Here is a 23,813-nt window from a genome sequence, read left to right as displayed (position 1 = left end):
CGGTACCGGCTCCGCTCCCCGACGGCTCCGGCCCCGGCTGAGTTCCCATCGTTAACAACCCCGGTACCAGTTACAGTCCCTGCTGCGCTTCCCGACGGTGCCATCCCCGGTCCCGGCTGAGCTCCCAGCGTTAACAACCCCGGTACCGGCTGAGCTCCCGGTCCCGGCTGCGCTCCCCAACGGCTCCATCTCCGGTCCCTGCTGAGGTCCCATCGTTAACAACCCCGGTACCGGCTGCGCTCCCCGACGGTGCCATCCCCGGTCCCGGCTGAGCTCCCAGCGTTAACAATCCCGGTACCGGCTGCGCTCCCCGACGGTGCCATCCCCGGTCCCGGCTGCGCTCCCATCGTTAACAACCCCGGTACCGGCTCCGTCTGCGCTCCCCGACGGCTCCAGCCCCGGTCCCGTTCCCGGTTGGGCGCCGCCGCCCGTAAAGACGACACGAGACCGGTTCCTGGGTAAATGGTTTATGCAAGTAATAAAATATTTACTATAACATAAATAGAAACGAACCCTCGCAGTCTACATTGGTTTTGCGATTAAGATACAAACAAAAACCGAAAACCCAAGGGAGGAGAGGAGGGAGGAGGGGGGGGGGGGGGGAAGGATGGGACCGGACCGAACCCACCAACGGGAGGGACAGAGCTCCGCGCACGGTTAGAAAATAAATAGAGACGGGCCGGGGGGGTGGAGGGGGGGACACCGGAGCGTCCTCCGGGTGGGCCCGGACCGGACCGGGCCGTGGAAGCCGCCGCCCCGTCATCCACGCGAGGAAGGGAATAAATTAGAGCTTGGCAAACCTTTGGCACTAGTGCTGCTGCGGCCGCGGGCGGCTCCGGCGAGCGCGGAGCGTTGGGGAGGGTTTTGTTGGGGGGAAGAAACCCAAAAGTCTTGAGGAATAAATTAAAGCGCGGTGATTCCGCGCCCGCCGTTACCGGGGCCGCCGTCGGGGCCGCGCAGTCACTGCACGGCGGCGGGGAGCCCGTGGTGCAGCGGGGATGTGTCCGCCTGTCCGTAAACGTCCTCCATGGGCGGGTGAGGGACCCCGGCCGGCGTCATGCGCTTCTCTTTCTGCCGTCGGTTGCAGAACCAGACCCGCACCACCTCCTTCTCCAGCTGCAGGGAGTCCGCCAGGGAGGTGATCTCGTGGGCCGAGGGCTTGGGGCACTTGAGAAAGTGGTTCTCCAGGGCGCCTTTGACGCCCACCTCGATGGAGGTGCGCTTCTTACGCTTCCGACCCTGCGCCGCGATCTTGTCCAGGTTGGTGGGGCTGCCCGTGCTGGAGTCCGTCTCCTCCAGCCACTTGTTGAGCAGAGGCTTCAGCTTGCACATGTTCTTGAAGCTCAGCTGCAGCGCCTCGAACCGGCAGATGGTGGTCTGCGAGAAGACGTTCCCGTAGAGGGTGCCCAGCGCCAGCCCCACGTCCGCCTGCGTGAAGCCCAGCTTGATCCGCCGCTGCTTGAACTGCTTGGCGAACTGCTCCAGGTCGTCGGAGCTGGGAGCATCCTCATCCGACGGCTCCGGGGGACCGAGCGGCGGCGGGGACGCCGCTAACTCGTGCGCTCCGGCTTCCTCGGCTCCCAGCGGGTCTCGCAGCCCGTGGTGCAGCGCCGGAGCCGGCGGCCCCAGCATCCCGTTGAGCCCCGCGTAAGGCTGAGCGTAGAGGAGCGGTTGCCCCGACGGGGGGGACATAGGGGGTAGGTGGGGGCCGCCTCCTTGCGCCCAGCCGCCCGCCGCTCCGCCGCCCGCCGCCGCTTGGTGCACGAGGTGCGGGCGGTGATGGAAGGCGGCCGCCAGCTCCTCGCGGGGTCCCGGCGGGGCTCCTTTGGCGTGTTCAGCCGGCGGGAGGTGCGCTCCGCCGCCGCCCCCGCCGCTGCCCCAATCCGTGCCGGCGCTGGGCAGCCACTGGTGATGCGCTAACCCGACGGCGTGCCCGGCGGCGGGGGCCAACCCCTGCAGGTACTCGTGGTGCATCATTTTCTGCACCTCTCGGTACGTGGTGCCCTGGTGCAGCCGGTCCCCGTCGGGGTGCATCAGCGCGGCGCTGCGCGGCAGGTACTGCGCCGTGGCGGCCATGGCCGTGTGCGCCGCGCAGCCCCCGCGCTCCGCTTTACAGCCGCGCGCCGGGGGCTCCCCGCTCGCTGGCCACGCCCCCTCCGCGCTGCCATTGGGCGGCGCCGGCCCGCGCCGATCTGCCATTGGATGCGCCGCGCAGCGAAGCCACGCCCTCTCCGCTATGATTGGCTGGAGCGCGCAGAGAGCCGCGCGGCGATTGGCTGGAAGAGGAATGAGGGAGGGGGGAAAGGAGGGGGGGCCCCGCGCGCGCCCGCCGGCGGAGCGGCCGCTGATTGGAGGAGGGAGATTCATTCATGCCGAGCGGAGAGCGGCCACGTGGGAGGCGCGGGGATGGGGGGAGAGGGGGAAACGGGCCGGGGCGGCCCCGGGGGCACCGGGACACGGCGCGGGGCTTCAAACCCTCCCGGTCCCCGCGGGGGGGGGAAGGGGGCATCGCGCTGCGGCAAAGCACCGGCAGCTCCCGGCCCCGACGGGGCGGGCGGCAGCGGCACCTCCGGGCCCGGATGGTACAATGGCACCTCCTGTGCCCGCACTGCGCCCGCGGCTCCACAGGGCACCTCCGGGCACTGATGGAAATGATGGCACGATGGCATCTCGTGGTTTGATGGAGCCGATGGCACAGCACCCCCTGTGCCCGCACTGTGCCCGCAGCTCGAGGCGGCACCTGCCGGCACTGATGGAGATGATGGCACAGCACCTCCTGGCCCCGATGGCAGCACCGTGCTGTGCCCGCAGCTTGAAAAGGCACCTCCTGGCTCTGATGTAGCCGGCGGCATGATGGCACGATGGCACGGCACCTCTTGATCGTCATGGAGATGGTGGCATGATGGCACGGCACCTCTTGATCCTCATGGAGATGGTGGCACGATGGCACGGCACCTCTTGATCCTCATGGAGATGGTGGCACGATGGCGCGGCACCTCTTGGTTTGATGGAGCTGATGCCACAATGACACCGCACCTCCTGGCCTTGATGGAGCCAATGGCATGATGGCACGGAACCTCTTGGTCTGATGGAGACGATGGCATGATACCTCCTGGCCCTGATAGAGCCAATGGCATGATGGCATGGCACCTGTTGGTTTGATGGAGCCAATGGCACAATGGCACGGCACTTCTTGGATTGACGGAGCTGATGGCACGATGGCACGGCACCTCTTGGCTTGATGGAGCCGATGGCACAGCACCTCCTGGCTCTGATGGAGCCGATGGCACAGTGGTACGGCGCCTCTTGGCTTGATGGAGCTGATGGCATGATGGCACAGCACCTCCTGGCCTTGACAAAGCCAATGGTATGATGGCATGGCACCTCTTGGTTTGATGGAGCCAATGGCATCATGGCATGGCACCTCCTGCTCCCATGCTGTGCCCACAGCTCAACACGGCACCTCCTGGCCCTGATGGAGCCCTGATAGCATGGCACCTCCTGGCCTTTACAGAGCCAATGGTACAATGGCATGGGACCTCTTGGTTTGATGGAGCCAATGGCATGATGGCACGGCACCTCCTGCTCCCATGTTGTGCCCACAGCTCGACACGGCACCTCCTGGCCCTGATGGAGCCGATGGCACTGCAGCACAACGGCACGGCACCTCCCAACCCTAATGGAGTGGACAGGATTGGACTGAATCGGACATCATACCCTGCACCGGCAGCACCGCAGGGCACCAGGCAGGTCATAGAATCATAGAATCGCCAGATTGGAAAGGACCCACCGGATCATCGAGTCCAACCATTCCTAACACTCCCTTAAACCATGTCCCTCAGCACTTCATCCACTCGTTCCTTAAACACCTCCAAGGAAGGCAACTCAACCCCCTCCCTGGGCAACAGGTCCCCAGGAGCATCTCTGCCCCTTCCATCCTGTGGGTTCGGGCTGCTGCAAAGCACAGGGATGGTGGCAACCTTCAGGGGTGACCACTGGCCAATGAACCTCGTAGTCATCAAGACCCTCTTGGCTGTTAAAAGCCTTGATTTACCTTTTCGGTAAGCTCTGGGAAGGTGGGAGCGCTTTCCGAAACACCCTGCAGGATAAAGCACCGAGGGCCAAGGAATGAGGATCTGAGATGGTTTGGGCGTCATGGGAAATGTGGGTCTTGGAAGCAGCCTTGGAGGCAAATCTCCGAGCCGCTTTGAGGGTTGGCACGGGATAAAGGGTGGAGGAGCTTGTGGGAAAGACGATGACAAGAAGCAACGGCCGCGTCTGGCAGTGCTGGGAGAGGGGCAAGGGACACCTTAATTAACCCAGCTCCAGACTTCATTTGGGGCTCGAGGCCCGAAGTGAATCAGGATGGGCACCAGGAACATTAATCACTTCTGAAAATTAATCTTCGCCTCTGTGTTCCCATTTGTAAAATGGGAGCAGAGACAGTGACCTTTGCCAAGGGCTCGGGCGAACAATGAACCGTCGGATCAATACGTGTACGAGTGTAACATGTCAATGGCCACACACCGATGCCCTGCTCTCTCCCGAGGAGGCACCTGGGCAGGGTGGCTCTCTGCCGTGAAGGACATTAACCGCTGCCTCTTGAAAGCCTTTTCCTGGGAAGTTGAGCCACATCCTGTCCCTCCACGCTGAAGACACTTTGCCGTTTCAGTGCACCAAAGCCCTGATTTGAATCATAGAAGCTTTTGGTCGCAAAAGACCTTTGAGATCGAGTCCAACCGCATCTGCCCACTACTAAACCAGATCCCAGAGCACCTCGTCTGCCCGTTTCTTAAACCCCTCCAGGGATGGGGACTCCACCACCTCCCCGCGCAGCCTCTGCCAGGGCTGAGAACCCTTTCAGTGAAGAATTTTTCCAATCTAAACCTGCCCCGGTGCAACTCGAGGCCATTCCTTCTCATCCTGTCATCTGTTGCTTGGGAGAAGAGACCAAGACTCACCTTGCTACAACCTCCTCCCAGGGAGCTGTAGACAGTGATAAGGTCTTGGGTGACTCAAGCACGTGGGTGACTCAAACCCTACCTGCTGGGACTTTGCAGCCAGCGGACAGAAAAGCCAACGTTGGCTTCTTGGCTTGGGGGCATCAAGCAGGATAAAACCCTGCACCGTATCTCTTTTCGGGTATACAGCTCTAGAAACAGGCTGGACTTCGCAGGAGAGATGGGTTTCATAGATCACAGAGCATCTTTCCTTAGGAGAAAAATGGTCTCTGTTTTTTTCCTGAGGAATCCTTTGCAAACACTGCATACGTCCGTAATGAATGTAACCCTTTCAGATGATTCAGTGACACGCTGTAAAATATCATACTTGGTTAAGCATTTTCTGTATATTTTTTTCCTGACCCAGCCTCATATTCATGTCAACTCTCCATGATGCAGTGCTGTAATATTCAAATTTTTGGTAGCCAATTGCTTTTGATATTTATATCTGTTTTTAAGGGAATCACGGGGAATAAATGTGCCTGGCTCTAACTTTATGCAAAATAAGCTGTGCGTAAATCAGTAAATCATTAGTAGAAATGAATCATTTCCAAAGGCTGAGGTCTGGATCGCGCTTCAAGCTTCTATCCGTTTATGTATTTCAGAAGTCACCGAAGGAGAAGACACAGAGCCTGTGGTGACTGCAGTCCCCACCACAGACTGTTGACACAGTAATAAGATTTATTCCTGATCAAACGATCTTTTCAGACCAAGACATTGCATAGAGATTGTGCTCTGGGCTTCTTTTGCTTAATAAAAGTTGAATTTAAAGACTGGAAGCACACAAAAACAGGGACCAATGAGAAAATCCTGTTTAAACCTTCCTCAACAACTCCATCTCCAGAAGTGAGAGCCAAGTGGCAAAGTTCTTATAAAACCATGAGAAGGAGAAGAAAGCAAAAGAGAGAGCAGACCCTAATTAAAGTTGATGGGAAGGGTTCAAGACATAGAATCGAAGAATCACCCTGTTGGAAAAGACCTCTTGGATCATCGAGTCCAACCATTCCTAACCTCTATGTCCAAACCAGCACTGACTTCCAGACCTGGAGGTGCATATTTGTGCTCCTGTTGTCCTTGTCTCCACAGAGATGTTCTCCTGAGGAGCAGTGCTGCTCGACAGACCCTATCGATATTCCGGTGTGTTAAAAGCATCTTTGCTTTTTCAAGATGTATTTTTATTTCAGGTATTACTTTTACAGAGCTTTTCCAGAGCCTCCTACAGCAAATCCCTGTAGGAGAGCATCCAAGTTTCCTAGCAAAAGCTAGTTCTTTCATTATGCCTTACCAGGAATATTGGCATGCAGTCCATTCCCTTCTCAAGGAATAAACAACCCCATGGGCAATATTCGATATGATTCATTCTCTGTGTGACTGTGACAGCATCAAAACCTGCCTAATGCAGCTGGATCGGAGGCTGGTGGGAGGACTGAAATAACGAGGCAAGCTCGGCACGTAGGGAAGCGGAGCCAGAACCGCCGTGCACGGCGAGGGGGCTGCGAGCTGTGCGGCACACGCCGTGCTGCCCTGGTTGGCTCCAGGGGTGCTCGGCCGGGCTGTTGTTTGGGGATGATCTGCAACAAGAGGCCATGGAATGTCAGGACAGCACGGCTGGAAGCTCCTCTCAGGAGCTGGAGGAATCCCAGGGTTGGAAGGGATCTCAAAGCCCATCCAGTTCCAACCCCTGCCACGGGCAGGGACACCTCCCACTGGATCAGGGGCTCCAAGCCCCATCCAACCTGGCCTGGAACCCCTCCAGGGATGGAGCAGCCACCACTGCTCTGGGCAACCTGTTCCAGGGCCTCCCCACCCTCACAGCAAAACATTTCTTCCTAAGATCTCATCTCAATCCCCCCTCTTGCAGCTAAAACCCATCCCCCTTGTCCTCTCCCTGCCCTCCCTGATCCAGAGCCCCTCCCCAGATTTCCCAGAGCCCCTTTCAGGACTGGAAGCTGCTCTCAGGTCTCCCCGGAGCCTTCTGTCCTCCGGGCTGAACAACCCCAGGCATGCCAGTTTCCCCCCACTCCCCTCCCAGTTTAGGTTTAACTCCTATGTGTAACACCCAAAGGATCTGCAACGCTCGACACTGCAGTGCCCTCAGGTGCAGTGGGAGAATCCACGGAGCAGGAGGGGCTCAGAGCTGGGGGGAATCTCTCCAGCCTCTGGTTTTATTCGGGATGAACAGCCTCAGCTTTCTCTTCCGCACTGGTGTAGACTGGAAGGCTGTTCTGGAGTTACACTGCAGAGGCACTTATCCACTAACACACGGTGAAGTGAGCACGCAGTGCCAGGTCCTCGCTTAATGGGCAAATCCTGTCTGACCCACTAAATTCAACTGTGTCACGGGGGATTTAACCTTGGCCTGGGGTTAGGATCACTTTCTCTTCTAAGGCAAAACAACAAAGACATCGCTGCTTCTACCTCCAGGTCAAGCAGCCTCCCACACAGAAGACAAAAATCAATTTGAGAAAAGAAGACGAGCTGGATTCTGCGAGCTTTGGGTCCATGAGATGTGGCGAGTGCCAAACAACAGAGCTCTGGGAGAGGCTCTCCCCCTGCAGCTGCACCGCCTGGAAGCCGCGGTCATGGTTGCCTGGCCAATCTTCAATCGAGAGAGAAAGTCCTTTTGGTTGCAGTCTCCCTCTGGACAGGATTAGGCTCACCTCTTTGGGAGTCACCCAGCTCCAAGCAGGCTGTGGGAACACTCGGGAAGGGAAACTGCTGTCTCCTCACACTCGAAGTGACACAAACGTTCGGGGTCCTCGTGTTTGGGGAGCAGCCACGGCGCACCATGGTCATGAACCATGCCTGCGATCCTTGTCTCCTGCAGCTGAGCGCAGATTGAAGCAGCTGCTGTTTGTGGTCGCAGACATCAGCTGACACAGCTTGATCGAACAGCGGATCGGTGAGTTTGCACCATTTCTGCAGAAGAAAAGATACCAGCATCACCTGTCAGCTGAGACGGGTCCAAAAGACAAGTCGCCTCCGAGTAAACTCTATCTGTAAGTCTGTCTAGATGTCCTTCACCAAGGGCTAGAGCACGATAATAAAGTTCTACGACTTTTTGGAGGGCTCTATCTTTTGGCAAAATATTCTTTTTGCTTTGCTCATCTAAACTTGCAGAGTTCTTAATTTTGCGAGTGCTGACCAACAAGATAGCGTCTGGGACAACAGTGGGTGGACAACCATAAAACTAGAGAGGAAGGGAAATAGAGAGCGAATGGTAGAGAAAAGATAACACAAACGTGTGAGGAATGCTCACGATGATTAGCTTTAGTCTTATATGTTCCTGTAATTATCTGAAAATTGTCCAGAAATATGTTCTCTCAAGGCCAAAAGGAGTGCAAAAAAAATGCTGTTGCGATCTTTTATTCAATGAATGAAATTTAGATTAGGCAGTCGCTAAATTCCTATTTACACAACACACCTTAATGGCTCCTAAGGAAGCACTCAAATGTATTCGACAAATAATCCCTATTTATGAAAGCCCCGTAATATGCATTTGCATAATCCCCACTTTAAAAAGCTATATCAGCTCTAAAGTTCTTCAGCTCAGAGATTTGCCCCAGGGGATTAAAAGTACCAAACAAAGCGAAGGGAATTAAAACACACACATCTTACAGGCACCACAATCGTTAAGATTAAGGCACACAGAAGGAAGAAGGGAGACATCCGTGCTTTCCTTACAACCCCTTCACCTCCAGCAGCGTTGGTGAACGCGCAGAAACACCAACACACGCACAACTCTACCAGTGGCTTTGAGCGGGTCCGTGACGCCGCGGTCTCCTGACATCAAGTCCCTCACAGCCTTCCTGGTTTTCTTTCCCCAAATATAACATTAATTAATTATGTCCACAAGGAGTCTGTGCTGATGTACGCGGCAGCTTAAGAAAGCAGCCGGCTTGGCGTGAAGCCACTGGATTGAGCGTTTTATTCCTACTCAAGACAACCGGACTCTTGCTAATATCGCCATGTGATGGATGTGGCGTTTTGCTGTCGGAGGTGCTGTCCTTGAGATAAGAAGTATGACAGGGTATAGATCTGCACGGAGCATGTTAATGTTGCTGAAGGGTTTGAATTAAATAAAAAAAAAAAGCTGTTATTCACTCCGGAAAAGAAGTTGTCCCTGAAGAGCTGATTTTCCAGAAGAAATGCAAATTTTGGATACTGATTTGTTACCTTCTTTAATTTTAGCCTGCTTAGCAACTGCCTGTTGTTTCGAATCCAAGTTTGGGTTGGAAGGGACCTCAAAACCCATCCAGTTTCACCTCCTGCCATGGGCAGGGACACCTCCCACCGGATCAGGTTGCTCCAAGCCCCATCCAACCCGGCCTTGAAATTTCTTCCCCAAATAATACAAAAGCTTGGTAATTTCACTCCATGCATTCCGAGCTCTGTTCCACCTTAATAACAAAGCTTTTGAGTTAAGGTTTCCATTTAATGAGACTCTTTGCAGTTTGCATAAAACAACCCCATGAATAACTACTCAGTTTAGAAAAGATAAGACCTGGGGATGAGTTTGGCTGGGGTTCAGCAAGAAAGATTATGCATACAGCAGATAAAGGTGTCTACAGTCGTGCCGTCACTTGATCTTGTCAATCTAATATCAACTCGAACATGGAGGAGAAGCAGCCGTTATTTCACTGGAGTGCAGTGAGTAATGGGATTTCAGGAAGCACCACACCTGGAGCTGCTTGAACTCCACAACTCTCCTTTGCTTGTGCCTCAAAGTCATCCGACAGGGATTGCAGTCAGCGTAGCAACCTGCAAAGTCCAACTGCCGAGAAAGGGGAATTGCACAGAGAATGCTTCATTTTTCCATCTTCCCAACAGATCTGGTGTAGGACATGCCTGTTCCTTTCTTCTCCCCATTCCATGCTGGTTACTCTAATGATGCACAGTTCCACAGCTGGTCTTTCAATACCGAAAGGCCACGTTTTTCCAGGTCGGTGCCCTAAAATGGGATGTGCTGTAAAAAAGCACAGATGTAGAAGAATGGGGAGGCAGAAATTTTGTCTGTGGCAGGGTTGAGGTGCGAGGGTCGGGAGATGAAGCGAGCAATGCCTGTAATTTTGCTGCTACTACAATCCATGCCATGTTTAAACTCTCCACCTCAGGTTTTAATCTGTTATACTGGGGCTAATCCATATATTTATGCTTTGCTAGTCTGGATTCAAAGTGGTATACAATTCAGCTCATTGTCAAGACCAAGACTCCTCCCTATCTTCCGCCTGCACTGCCTCTCTGGTTTTGCCCTTTTTGTGTCTTATCATTGGCCCTGAGGTAGAGGACAAGAGTTCAGAAGGAAAGAAAACGTCCATTTTTAATGAAATTAAATTTCTGAGGTGATCACGTGCTTCTGGAGAAGAGCAATCAGGCACCAGCCTTCAGACAACCCCTCTCTGCTTCTCCCCGTGCTCTTCTCGCATCGGGAATAGGGGCTTGGCAGTACTCGCCACGCTCCTGGTTGCTCATTGCTGGGCTCATCTCTCCAGAGAGAGGGACGTGGTGAGCAATTAAGGTAGAGGATCACGCCTGGGACAGCGCGTCACTAAGTGTGGCTGTTTTGTAAGGATGATGCTACCAACACATTCCATTTCTCCACTCCTCTTTTTGAGCCAAGCTCCATGATGAAAACATCAAACTTGGTCAGTTCCAAGACTCATCTTTGACTGATTCACCCAGTAACTTCTCCTTGTGTGTTGCTTCCGAGTGGCCTACCCGTTCCTCTCCTCCTTTTGGCCATTTCCTTACTCGTTTAAATTATTCTGTTAACCTTCAGTCCTGTAAGAGCCCTTCTGAGATACCAGGAGGTCCACACCATGGAAACAATGACAAGCTAGATGTGTAAGGTCTTACCTGGTGGACAACGGTGTCTTGTGCAAACAAACAGCTCTGAAGTGAGTGGGAAGAGCAGGTTCTGTAAGGGACAAACCTTTCCAGCCACGATGCCTGGACCAATTCGTTCTATTACTGTTGGGATAGGAGGAGCTGAGGAAGAGGAGCCTGCTCGGTGCTTTGGCAGGATGTTCAATCTGTGAGTCATAGCTCTACTGGAGCCATACCAGCCCCTTGGCCAGACAAGCTTTGCCTTCATTAACTCTTTCCTGCAGGAGAAGCAGAAGCCAATTAATTACAACTTAGACTTTATTCCATTAAACTCCTCTAAGCTCCAGGGGAAGAGCCTTAAGACTCCACTCTGATCCTGTTGCCACTGACGCCAGTAAAAAGCTCTCCACAGACTTGGATGGGAGGAGGCATTAATTCCATGTCTGCTTTCAGCCTGGAGCACGGCCACCCTCGGTGCCACTGCCAGGAGGGCTGTCCCTCTGAAGGCAGTCCCTCTTCCCCGGCAGCACCTGCCTTAGGGAGGTGCATTGTCCGCAGAGAATGATTTCTGCTGGTCCCGGTGACAACAGACTGAGTGGACATCCTCCCAGCGGCCAAGCATTGCGGTCACCATCCAACCCATATCCTCACCAGGCCGCCTTCTGCTCCCTAAACCCCCGAGCCTTTCACCTTCCAAACTAAACAGCCTTCAGTTAACTGGGTTTTCACAGAGCGATCGTCACATTTGAAACGATGGTCTTCAAATCATTCCCAACACTTAGAGTTTTACTTCTAGAAGAGAAACCCTCCCAAGCAGGGATTAAGTCACAGCTCCACAGAGCTGGTTTTAACCGGGCAAATCTTTGAGTAGAACTGTCCCTCGATCTCCTTTTTTATAAACTATTTGTGTTTCAAAGAAGTCAGAGGACTGAAAGCAGGTTGCACAGTTGACGAGGCAGGAGTGGATCCTGCTTTGTTGCAAGAACAAGTTAAACACCATCATCCGGTGCAACACTCCGGATGAGTCTTTGCACAGGATCTGAGGCCATAACGCCACGTACTCTACAAAATATAAGCAGCTGCTTCTTTATTCTCAGACAGATTTTAGGTATTTGGTGCGAAATAAGTACAAGGCGTAAAAAACTCAACTGGTTTTCTGGGTATAGGACAGCATAGTTCAAAGTCAAATTTCTCTTTGTTCCTTATGTGTTGCAAGTAGCTCATGGGCGAGGACCCAGGACTTCTCCGACTGGTTACAGGACTGTCTCACCTGAGCTCTGATCTCTGCCACAGCTCGTATTTCTTGTATTTTGTTTAGCTGCACTGTGGGCCAACAAACTCCCACTGCAGTCAACAGGCCCTCAGGATCCGGTCTTTCTCTGGAATCCTGGTGCAATGATGCGTCATCTCTTCACTCTTACTGCTGCTCTGAACACTTTTCTTCTCAGTCCCACTTATTTGGGTCAACGTTTCCTAGAACCTCACCAATAAAGTTTTTTATCAGCAGCTCAGGATACTCACTTTACTCTTGCTTTAGTCCGCAGAGGTGATAACGCTCCAGAGGTCCAGAGAGACGGTCACAGCACAGAAATGCTCAGATGCAGCCCCGTCTGCCAGTGTGCATGCCTGTCCTTCCCAGGGAAAGGGCAGTGGATGGATGAGGATGGGGGACCCTGCAAGCCTTTGGCATTTCAGTCATCCAAGGTGGCTATAAAAACAGAGAAGAGTTGTCAATAAGAGACTGATTAAAGAAGTCAGAATAGATGACAAAGCATGAAAGTGAACAAAAACACGTTAAACAGATAAATTAAGCCATTTAGTTTTCTTTTCTCTTTCACAGAATTACAGACTAGTTTAGGTCAGAAAGGACCTCAAAGCCCATCCAGTGCCCAGGGACACCTCCCACTGGATCAGGGGCTCCAAGCCCCATCCAACCTGGCCCGGAACACCTCCAGGGATGGGGCAGCCACCACTGCTCTGGGTAACCTGGGCCAGATCCTCACTGCTCTCTGGGTTGAGCTGGTGAGCCTGCAGGGTGATGTAGGCTCCACTTGGGAGAAGTTATCTCCAAGCATGTAGAAAAGGTCCTTGTGTGCAGCTGAGTTACCAACAACTGTTAGGAGTGCCTGGCTTTCAATTATAATAAAATCAAAGGGATTCAGCTCCTCTGCCTTCTCGGGGATGGAGCACAGAATCATGGAATGGTTTGGGTAGGAAGGAATCTTGAAGATCATCCAGTTTCACCCCCCCCGCCATAGGTAGGGACACCTCCCACTGGATCAGGTTGCTCAAAACCCCATCCAACCTGGCCTGGAACCCCTCCAGGGATGGAGGTGTCCCACCCCAGGACTGTTCTGTACGCCCACGCACTGGTTCCTGGTGATAGCAGCACAGCCTTCCCCGGAGAAGAGATTCTCCACTTGCTTTTCAGACATCCACATATCCCAGGGATGATGGGTTCAGGGGTTCTGCCCTCCCCGGTAACACAGCGAGCACCCTTCCTGCCAGCCTGCAGAGCGGGAGCTTCCCCTCTGTTCAGGTCTGCGCCCCCGCTGTCAGCTGCACCCACGCGGAGTCACTGGCAGGGTTTAAATGACTGTTCCCACTTTTACTTGGGTGAAGCAAGGCATACAGACGGTCACACCGAGAGCTACCGCTGCCTCAGACAAAATACAGCTCCCTGTGCCCACCTCAGCACCGATGACATTTATGGGAGAATTCCCTTTCCACACCAGGCAGTAAAACAAACTTTTCCTCAAATGCTTGCTTCTCACAAGTGATTTTCTTTTCCAGTTCCCATCCTGAGATCTCACTTAAAGTCCTGTACGGAAAGAAGGCAGAAAAGCATTAGAAGCTGTGCTGGTGTTGAACCTCGTGTTCCCCCCCTCTGCTTGCACGGCTTCCGAGCTACAATCTCTGTCCCCCCACATTAAATGGTATTTTCATTAGATACCCCACCTCTGGTTCTGATTAAATAACGTGTAATTAGATTGAGACATCTGCTTATCCCTGGGGGAAGAAATCCTTTTCAGCACTGGACTAAGTCTGATCTGGTTAATTACCTTAGCAGTACTGTATTAATACATAGTTCCTTAATAGCAAGAAGCTGTAGTATTAGGTTTATTCCTCCTGGCTCTCACAATGCTACAGTCAAACAGTTTAGGGATTAGGAATCGGGCACTGAGCCCAGTATCTCCCTCCTCTCTTCGCTCATCTCAACACTCGCCCCTTGTTTTGCTGGGTAAAGTATTCCCTGGTTTTCGTGCCTGTTGAATACAGTTTCTTTGTTTTACATGTCAGAGTAATATATTAATCATAGAATAGTTTGGGTTGGAAGGGACCTCAAAGCCCATCCAGTTCCACCCCCTGCCACGGGCAGGGACACCTCCCACTGGATGAGGGGCTCCAAGCCCCATCCAACCTGGCCTGAAACACCTCCAGGGATGGGGCAGCCACCACTGCTCTGGGCAACCTGGGCCAGGGCCTCACCACTCTTATGGTGAAGAAATTCCTCCTTATGTCCAGTCTAAATCTGCCCCTCTCCAGTTTATACCCATTGCCCCTCATCAGGTTCCCACAAGCCTTTGTGAACAGCCCCTCTCCAGCTTTCCTGGAGCCCCTTCAGGTACTGGAAGGTCTATAAGGTCTTATAGTCTATAAGACTATAAGATCTCCTGGGAGCCTTCTCTTCTCCAGGCTGAACAACCCCAACTCTCTCAGCCTGTCCTCACATGGAAGGTGCTCCAACCCTCGGATCATCTTTGTAGCCTCCTCTGGACCCGTTCCAACAGCTCCATCTCCTTCTTACATTGAGGATTCCAGAACTGGACACAGGACTCCAGATGAGGTCTCACAAGAGAGGAACAGAGGGGTAAAATCCATTCTCAGCAGCGGGTGGCATGAAGCCCAGTGGGCACCGAGCCCCGAGGTGGGCGCTCCGGAGCTGCTCCGGCAGGCAGCGGGCAGAGCCGTCGGCAGTAGCTCTCCGCAGGGCACGCAGCCGGGTGCCTGCTGGCAGCTGCTCACGGGCAGGTGGCTCTGCCAAAGCCCTCGTCGTTGGCCTTCCCTGCTCGCCCACCAGCCTGAGCACCCCAAAGTGCCGCAGGCTGCGAGCTGCTTATTGAAACAGGCTGGTCTGGGGGCCCAGAAGCGCTTCAGGCAATAGCCGGAATTGCATCGGGAGCAAAAGGAATATTATGCAATAGAGCATTTTTCTATCAACAGATGGAAATACCTAATAAGATGTAAATCATCCGTTTGATAACCGAGCTGCTACGGAACTAGAGATTCAGGCTTCCCAGGGAAACTTCAATTCTCACAACCATGTATTTACTATTTATATGAGTTGCCAACCTATCTAAAGGCTCGTCCTTTTCAGAACGCCGTACGGGCAGCCAGAAGGCGCTTTCACAAAGAATTGTTTGGACGCTTCTCAAAGCAAAAATATATTCAGTGTAGAACTTAATTGTAACACTAAATCTGTGAGTTTAAGGCGGCGGCGATGAAAGCAGAAATCGTGGGGGAGGAGAGGCAGAGGAACATAACATCAGATGCTACAGGAGGTCAGAGCTGAGCCACCCCGTCCAGCAACAGGGGTGTAGAGAAGACTGTCAAAACAGCACAAAGCTCACAGCAATGCCTCTCCAGAACACTCCAGAGTTTGACCGTTTGCAAAGATCTCCCATGACAGAAGTGAGGTTTGTTATTCAACAGCTGTTAGGTTGGGTTTTTTCTTTTTCCCTTCCACAACTTTGTCCAGCTTCGTTTTGAAAATGTATATAAACCTCCGCACGGCTCTGCAGCGAAGGATTCTGCAGATTAATGACACACTGTGCAAAAAAGCCACCTTCTTTTGTCTGAAGACAAATCATCTCTGGGTGACTTCTTCATGCTACTCACGATTTCAGAGACTGCTATCGCTCCGTCCCGCAGTTGCCTCTTCCCACGCTGAGGAATCACAGTCTACGGAGCTGTGCCTCCTGTGGATGCTGTTCTATACCCTCAATCAGCCTTGTTGCACCTTCCTGAATATCTTCCAGATACATAAATGCTCTGAGAGAAAGGAAGTTGAATAATTTCACTCCATTTCTATCAGATGTGACCCACGTTCCCAAGAACCCTGGGCCACCCACAGCAGCAGTTGGGATAGAAGGGCCTCCCAAGAGCCGAGACTGCCACGAGGCGAGTACGTTCAGTTAAGAAATATCTAAGGACAGCGCAACTTAAGAATGGTTTGGGTTTTGTGAACATCTCAAGCAGCCCCTTGCTGGGCAAAAAAAAAGCTTTCTCGCATTTCTTCTGGAACAGAGGGAAGGAAAGCAAAGGAGACAGAAAAAGCAGAAGAGTTCCTTTTGGTATAGAGTGAAATCCAATGACTGGTGTCTTGGCAGACCAGCTTCAGCCAAAAAACATCTCCCCTCCGCTCTCCTTTTAGGTCAGAAGGCAAGAAAAGGCTGGATTTCATCCTGGCCACTTTGCTTTCCTTATAACTTTCCCACAGAAGCATGAAATATAAGCGGATACATTTCAAGCACGACAATGGATTGCCTTGTACCGACGTGCGGGCCCAAGGTGTCTATTATTTATAGACCTCATTTTCTTGCAGCCCATTTGCATAGATGAACTCCCGGTGGCTGACAGGCCTGAAGCTGTGAGGCTCGCAAGTCAGTGTGGATATGCGAGAGCAAAAGAATTCAGCAGCCAGGTATCACTTTGTGTTATATTGCATCGCGACCTCTGCGTCGCTGGACCAAACCAGCCCGGCCAAAGACAGCAGAGACGCGCCTGGAAAAAGGGGGCAGAGGAGAATTTTGCCAGAAAAAGGTGACTGTTTGGTTCTGGAGGGAATATTTCATTGTTCCTCACATCACTTTAGCACTACGACTGCTTAGCGGGTAGAGTGGAAACATCCCAATCTGCCAACACACGTTTTGGTGGATTCAGACTCCCGTCACAGAGCTGCCAGAGCTCTCATGCTCACGTTGTCACTAAGAGTAACTTTCAGCCCCAGAGAAGGCAAAAGGCTTCGTCAAAAGCTAAACAAACACTCCTACACCTGGTCTGAAACAACAATGCTGCCTGGTGTCAGGTGGGTGGATGGCTCCTGTTGTCATCAAATGTATTAAAGCATTGCTTGACCACCATCTGGGTTTTAGGGAGGCTCATCACGTCCCTCACTGGTGACATCTCTAAAGTGGCCTTCTGAGGATGAGGCGTACCAGGGCACGTGGTGGGAGAAGGGTCTGTCTGCACCCAGGCTTCACCTCAGCCCTGAAAACCCACCCCCAGGAGCCACCAGCGGAAGAGAAAAGGGAAAGCACAACATGTACCTGTTCCTTGGAAGGTGCCACAGAAGCCACACGACGCTGGTAGCTCGTGGGACGGGGTCAGTGGCTCCAGAGAGCTCCTGCAAGGAGAAATGCTGAATTAAGAGAAGAGGCCAGAGGGAAGGAGGGAGGGAACCGGTTTGCCTGAGCTGTGCCACGCTGCTGTTTTTTGGTTTCCACTGCCGAGCAGGTCACCCCATGGTGGGTTCCCTGCTTCTTTGGCCACCCTGCTGTCTCACTTGTCCTTGGCCTGTCCTGCTCCTCCCTGGGCTGTCCCGTTCCTCCACGAGGCTCCCCGGCAGCACGTCAGCAAGCCCAGGCACAAAGGAGAGCTGAAGCCGAATTAGATCCAATTCCACAAAGCTGGCTCATGTATCATAAAACCAGCTTTGCTTAGTTAATCCTCTGATTGATTTTAAGGCCTTGTGGAGACCGAAAGACTATTAAGAGATTTGTGTTGCAGTGCTTCCCAGCGCAGGCACCGTCCCCGCTGCCGCTCACCCGATGATTACCCAGCCTGAGCCCCTTCCCAGCACAGGGCAGCCCTTAAACTCTCTATTTTAATTGCATCAACTTTTTTCTTTGCTGAAACTCCAGCTGGAGAATTAACACTCACAGAATCCTTAAGGTTGGAAAAGATCTCTAAGCTCATCCAGTTTAACCATCAATCCAACGCCACTGTGCCACTAAACCACATCCCAACGTGCCACGGCTACTTGTACGCAAGCAAAGCCCCAACTGGGGGTGGTAACCCTGGCACCACCGGGCTCCCACAGACAGCCTGGCTGGTGCAGGTGTTGTCCCCTTGGCCACCGTGGCCAGAGTCTCTGCTGCCTTTCCACGCTCCAGTGATGCTGAGCACTCAGGTTTGGGGTTTTCTCTCCCAAAAGCGGTAGCGGTGGGACCGCTGCGCCGCCAGGCTGGCACCAACCCTGCAGCTGGGAGCCCGCTGAGGATGTGAGAACCATGAGGAGCATTTTCCGGCAGCCACTGACCCACAGGAAGAGTGGGCACCTCTCCCTACGGCCACCATGGGTCATGCTAAAATGCACCAGAGGAGGAGAACCACGACAGCTTCTGGCATCAGCAGACCCAGCACCGTGGGCCTCCAGCTTCACGCTTTGCCTTACACGTTCCTATAAAGAAAAAGAGTTAGAACAACAACAAACATAAAAGCAAGCCTTGTGAGGGACTGCCCTGCCCAGGCAGCCCTGCCCAGCCTCCCTGGCAGTGTCTCCTGTGGACACCTGCTCTGGGCATGATCGTTCTCCATCATGTTGGTCAGCTGGGACTTGAGCGTCTCCAACAACAGTGCAAAGACAATGAGGAGTCAGAGGGTCTCTCATCATAGCCCTCAAGAATTCCTGCCCAACGCATTTTGGGTTTTTTTTCCACTCTAATTTTCCTCTCGATCTTTGAATCTCAGCCCTAACAGCACCCTTCTCCTGTTGCCCAGAGCACGGATGTTGCCTTACTCCCGGTGCTCAGTCTGGCAGAAGCCCTGTGACACATCCTGCTCGTTCTCCGTCTCACTTCCTCAACATCCCCAGCTCTGCTTGGATGGGATGCAATGTGCTGAGTGTGCAGAGCTGAAACGCTTGCTCTTGCCTTTGACTGCTCATGTGCCTGCCTGTCTTCTCCAGCACCTGTCTCCTCATGTCCAGATCCAAACTCCAGATAAAGTAACCCTGCTAGCCTCCTGGGCAGGGTTGTGTATGCTGGGAGAAATGCTGGCCTTGGAAAATGGGTGTGAGTCTGTGGGATTCTTCAGATAGTTTCTGCTACCGGGTTGTCTGGAAGACGCTGAAGTTTGACCCTTGGTTCCAGCTATCTCCAAGTTTACGCCAGCAATTACACCCAGGTGATTGGCAGGCCACTGTCCTAGACGACAGAAAACCAAGACACGAGCAGTGGTGTTCTCTCCTGTTGGTTGGGTGCCTTCTTCGCTACAACAGGTAGAAGAACATATTTTTAAGCAGCAGCTCAAATCGTTGCTCTACTCTACAGACCGGGTCCAGGGCACAGACACCCTGTGAAGCCGAAACCCCCCGAGTCAGCCCTAGGAAGGAAGAGCCACTCAACAGAGATCATCGCCAGCACAGATGGGTCCAGGCCATGGACACCACTGAGTGGGATCTAGACACGCTCAGCCAGGGGAGACAAATCCCACGGCACACAGAAAAGCAGCTCCCACCTTCCTCTCTGGCACTGAGACTGCTGCTCTGGCCCCAGGCTGGCAGCGGAGACCAGGCTGTAAGTGGTGCTGTTGTTCAGGGAGATGCAGTCTCCTGGATTGCCTCCCTTGGTTCTGCTACAGCTGCAGAAGACTTGGATTGCAGGGAGTCTATACTGTGCGTGACACGAAACGCGGTCCCAAGCCCTTCCGCGCCGCCTGCTTCACTGGAAACAAACACCAGGTGCTTCGCAGAGCCGTAATTCCAGCAGAGCAGGGCGCGTGGCAGGTCACATACGTGACACGAAGCTTTCAGTCATTCAGACGCTGCTGCCAGATCCACCCAACTCCTCTGCGGGTTGGCAGCTTTTCCACAGCGCGTGCATGAGATGAGTTTGAGGATGCTCAGTCCAGGTCTCAGGGCACACATGTGCAGAGCGCAAGAGACCCACCACAGACTACTAGCTGAGCCAACTGAAAAAGGAGTTTATTAGCTTGAAAGAGGATGAAAAACTCAGGGGAGGGCTCTTAATGTGCCAGATGCCTTCAAATGGAAAGATCCCAATCCAACAAGACCTGGTTCTAAAGCACCAAACTCTGCCTGGCTCCTCTACTGCTGCTCGTCCCCACCGCCGTCAATGCGGATTACAGAGCAGACCACGTACCAAAAGGAAGAGCAGAGGAGAGGGATAAGCCTCCGCCAGGATTCCCATCACTGCGAACCGTCCAGGATGAGTTTTGGAGAGTTTGCAGTGAGAACACAAAGCAACTTTGCTGCTTGTTAGAATGACCAGGAAAGGGGGAAGAAACTGCAAACCATTCAGCCAGATATTTGGGGGTTGGAACTGGATGATCTTTAAGATCCCTTCCAATCCAAACTATTCTATGATGATTCTGTGATATCAGCTCCATAAAATACAGTGGAGCAGTGTGAAACACCTGGCAATAAAGTCTAACAACGACTGTGTAACAAGGGCTTATTAAAAGCAGGTTGTGCCAAGCAAGTGCAAAAGCCTTCTTCGCTCAAGACTTTTGATTTTGCAGATGATAGAACTCATTTTTTGTTCCAATAAAGCAGTTGATATAATGCTGCATAATGAACTTGGAGAACGGAAGCAACGCTGAAGCCTCGAGAAGGCACAGCAGGGGTAGGGGCTGGCAGGCGAGCAGGAGGGAGTCTGCGCTCACAGAAAGGATTCTCTGGTGGGCACGGGCGTCACCGGGGTGTCTGGCCCTCGGAGCCGGCTTTACCAAGCCAGCGGCAGGGCACAAGCCGATCCCACAGAGCATCCACTTCCCAATCTTGTTCATCTTGGGGACCAGAAATTAAAAGCAGGATTTTAGGGGCCTCTTAACGTCAAAAGATCAGCAGCCATGCCAAGATGAGGATCTGCCGGGACCACGCGAGCTGCCTGGTTCCTGCTTTTTTTTAAAACAATATGAGGATCTTGGAAGCTGCGAGACAGGAATGCGGGCAGAGACCTGTCGGTTCCACGGTGCTCAGCCGAGCAAAGCTCTGTTAATAACCTGCAACCCCCAGAGGGAGGATGGAAAGGAGGGAGGGCCGGTTCTGGTTTTGCTTAACAAGGGTCTCCTGTCATTAAAACATTATAATATCAAAGAACTTTGCGCTGAGAAGATCCAACAGCGAGGGCAGCCCCAAAAGGACCAAAGCTGAGGATCCGAGTGGGGTTTGCTGCAGGAGGGTAGGAGTTAAGCCGTAGTCTGGAGAAACAAAGACTCAGGGGACAGGACCGGTCTCTAATTATCTTGCAGTTAATGCCAATGAGGAGCAGGATGAGGAGGGAGGGAGAGGCAGGAGGCACCTGCCTGAGAAGCACTGACCTGGAGCGAGGGAAGGAAAAGTTTAGGCTAGACACCAAAAAACACCAAAAAAACCATGCTATAAAAATGACTGGCACAAAGCAGGCTCCTACAGGGAGAAGCTACGAGCTTAGTCACGGGAAATACAAGGAAGCAGAAAAGTTGCAGTGAATGACTGCAGCGAAAGGGGTTGGCTCAGACCCTTTGGCAGGACTGAGTGGTCTTTCCCAGCCTTCCCTGTTTGTTAGTCACCAGCTAGTGGTTTCCAAATGGCCCTAGGTACCTAGTGCCTCCGCCTGGAAAACGAGCGAGCGCTGGTAATTTAGCAGAGGAATTGTTTGCAGCGAGAACCGTTTGGATATTTAACATAGTAATATTTCAAAAAGAAGAGAGATGTGTTGTTTAGAAAACAATAAAAGCTATTTCTGACTCTTCTTTTCCAGGAAAAATGTATTTGCAGGAGGCACCAGGTGCTGTTGTATTTCACTCTGAGTTCAGTGACTCCTACTCCAGTACTGAATACTCGATTGCTCCCAATACATCACGCTCAGTCCCCTCAATCACATTAAGGCACCTCTCCATGGACACATCCTGCTAGATGTCCACCCAACTGATCACATTCACTGACGCTGATCCCAAACAGCAAGGCTTCAGCTGGGTTACTCTTCACGTTCACAGAATTTTCCAATTCCAAATGACCTCAAACTGCAAACAGAAGGTGGTTCTTGGATAGGAAGGATTTGCTCAAGAGAAGATTTCCAGAGCAGTGCTTCTCAGCCCCCAACATCTCCCTTTCCATCCGTTTCTTTCATTTACAGGGCGCTATTTTGCCCCACGGTGCAAGACTACTCAGGCAGAAGTCACGCAAGAGTCAGTGATAAGACAGCGCCCACACGCAGACCAAGAAGGAGAATGGGCCCCTTCATCACCTTTCTCAGATACTCAACCCTGGCCCTGTGGCTCTAACTCAAACCCTTTCCAAGGGGATCTCTCCTTGCTGTGGATCCCCCACCCAACTCCTCCGCCTTTGGGCTGCACAGCCCCCGGCACACACATGCGCCAGCACTGGAGCACCTCAGCCGACTTCAAGAGCCACTATGGCCAACGGTCTAAGGACTGGCTAGAGCTGGGTCACAGAAACATAGAACCACCAGGTTGGAAAAGATCTCTTGGATCATCGAGTCCAACCATTCCTGTCTGCCACTAAACCATGTCTCTGAGCATCTCATCTACCTGTCTTTTAAACCCCTCCAGGGATGGGGACTCAACTCCCTCCCTGGGCAGCCTCTGCCAGGGTCCAATGACCCCTTCTATGAACAATTCTTTCCTGATATCCAGTCTGACCCTCCCCTGGCAGAGCTTGAGGGGTCCTGACCTCTGTCACTGGGAGAAGAGCCCAGCATCCTCCTCTCCACAACCTCCTTTCAGGTAGTTGTAGAGAGCAATAAGGTCTCCCCTCAGCCTCCTCTTCTCCAGGCTAAACACCCCCAGGTCCCTCAGCCGCTCCTCGTAACCCTTGTTCTCCAGCCCCTTCCCCAGCTTCGCTGCTCTTCTCTGGACACACTCCAGAGCCTCAACATCCTTCTTGGAGTGAAGGGCCCAGAACTGAACCCAGGATTTGAGGTGTGGCCTCACCAGTGCCGAGTCCAGGGGGAGAATCCTCTCCCTGGACCTGCTGGTCACGCTGATTCTGACACCGGATGGGAACCCTGGAAACGGGCATTTTCAGACCAACTTCTCTGAGGGAAACAGCTTCAATATTTTGTCAGATTGTCATTCTGAGAGCTCAGGAGTTTTCAAAAACTATTCTGACGCTACCACAGGAAAAGGAGTTCTTCAGCATACGAACTGATTGTACAGCAACATGAATATTTTATATTTAGACTTTATGCAATCATGTAGAAAACCAACACGTACGACCTAAAACCCAAGTCACAAAAAATGCGTTCAAATGAAAACGTTAATAGAGATCCTTCCGTGCAATTAGAATTAACCTCACTAACACTTTGAATATCATCCAATGAATTGTCTGGCATCTCTCTCATGAGACTGAATAACTTCACACAGTTGAGAATTAAGAGCTTGGCTGCACTTGTTATGGATGGAGCCAGACAGCAAAACCAAGTAAACCAAATGTTAACGTAAACATCAATGAAAATACAATTCTACTGCTGGTTGACTAATGATTTTGGCTGAAAATGAACGTTTACCAAACTGCCCCTTTGTATTGTCGTGAGCCAAATCCCATTTCCTATCATCAAACTTGTTGATGGCAGCCAAGAAAATTACAGTTAATTGAGTTGAGCTATAATAGTGAATTTGTAACTCTGACGAATGTGGATTGTCTCACTGTCCGGGTTTCTCACCCAGTTTGAGGTTCGACTTCAGCATTTCAGGAATTAAGCAAGAGGAACATCTGGCAAACAGGTTCTTTCAAACGAGACTAAACAGAAATAATTAAGGGTATTTGGACGTGGCCTAAAATCTCTAAGAGTATGAAGCCTCTTGCTTCTGACGGGATCCAGGAAGCAGTGCTTCCATGTTATTTAACGGTAAGGATATATCAGTTTGTTCAAAAATACGGTAGTCGTACTAATGCCCCGGTTACGCTTAGAACTGTGGTAGACTTTACTATGAACCACTGTCTCCCACGGGGGATGAACC

At 52.3% G+C, this 23,813-nt stretch overlaps 1 protein-coding gene and 1 long non-coding RNA gene across 5 annotated transcripts in view; both read right to left on the bottom strand.

Annotated features, from left to right (window-relative positions):
• Positions 1-601: 601 nt before the first annotated feature.
• Positions 602-2,105, bottom strand: POU3F1 (POU class 3 homeobox 1). Its single transcript, XM_009564433.2, has one exon. It carries the CDS (start codon positions 2,074-2,076, stop codon positions 961-963), a length of 1,116 nt encoding a protein of 371 aa, XP_009562728.2. The 5' UTR covers positions 2,077-2,105; the 3' UTR covers positions 602-960.
• Positions 2,106-12,352: 10,247 nt separating this feature from the next.
• Positions 12,353-23,813, bottom strand: part of LOC128854309 (uncharacterized) — a 99,054-nt gene continuing 87,593 nt past the window's right edge. For all 4 annotated transcript variants that reach the window (XR_008453337.1, XR_008453338.1, XR_008453339.1 and 1 more), the window contains 4 exons: positions 17,156-17,232; positions 15,726-15,878; positions 13,517-13,647; positions 12,353-12,534 (listed from right to left, as the gene is read on the bottom strand). This is a non-coding gene — a long non-coding RNA (uncharacterized LOC128854309). The remainder of the gene's footprint in view (positions 12,535-13,516; positions 13,648-15,725; positions 15,879-17,155; positions 17,233-23,813) is intronic.

Source organism: Cuculus canorus, chromosome 22 (assembly GCF_017976375.1).
Source record: "Cuculus canorus isolate bCucCan1 chromosome 22, bCucCan1.pri, whole genome shotgun sequence".
Lineage (NCBI taxonomy): Eukaryota > Metazoa > Chordata > Aves > Cuculiformes > Cuculidae > Cuculus > Cuculus canorus.
This window is presented reverse-complemented; position numbering and strand designations above follow the sequence as displayed.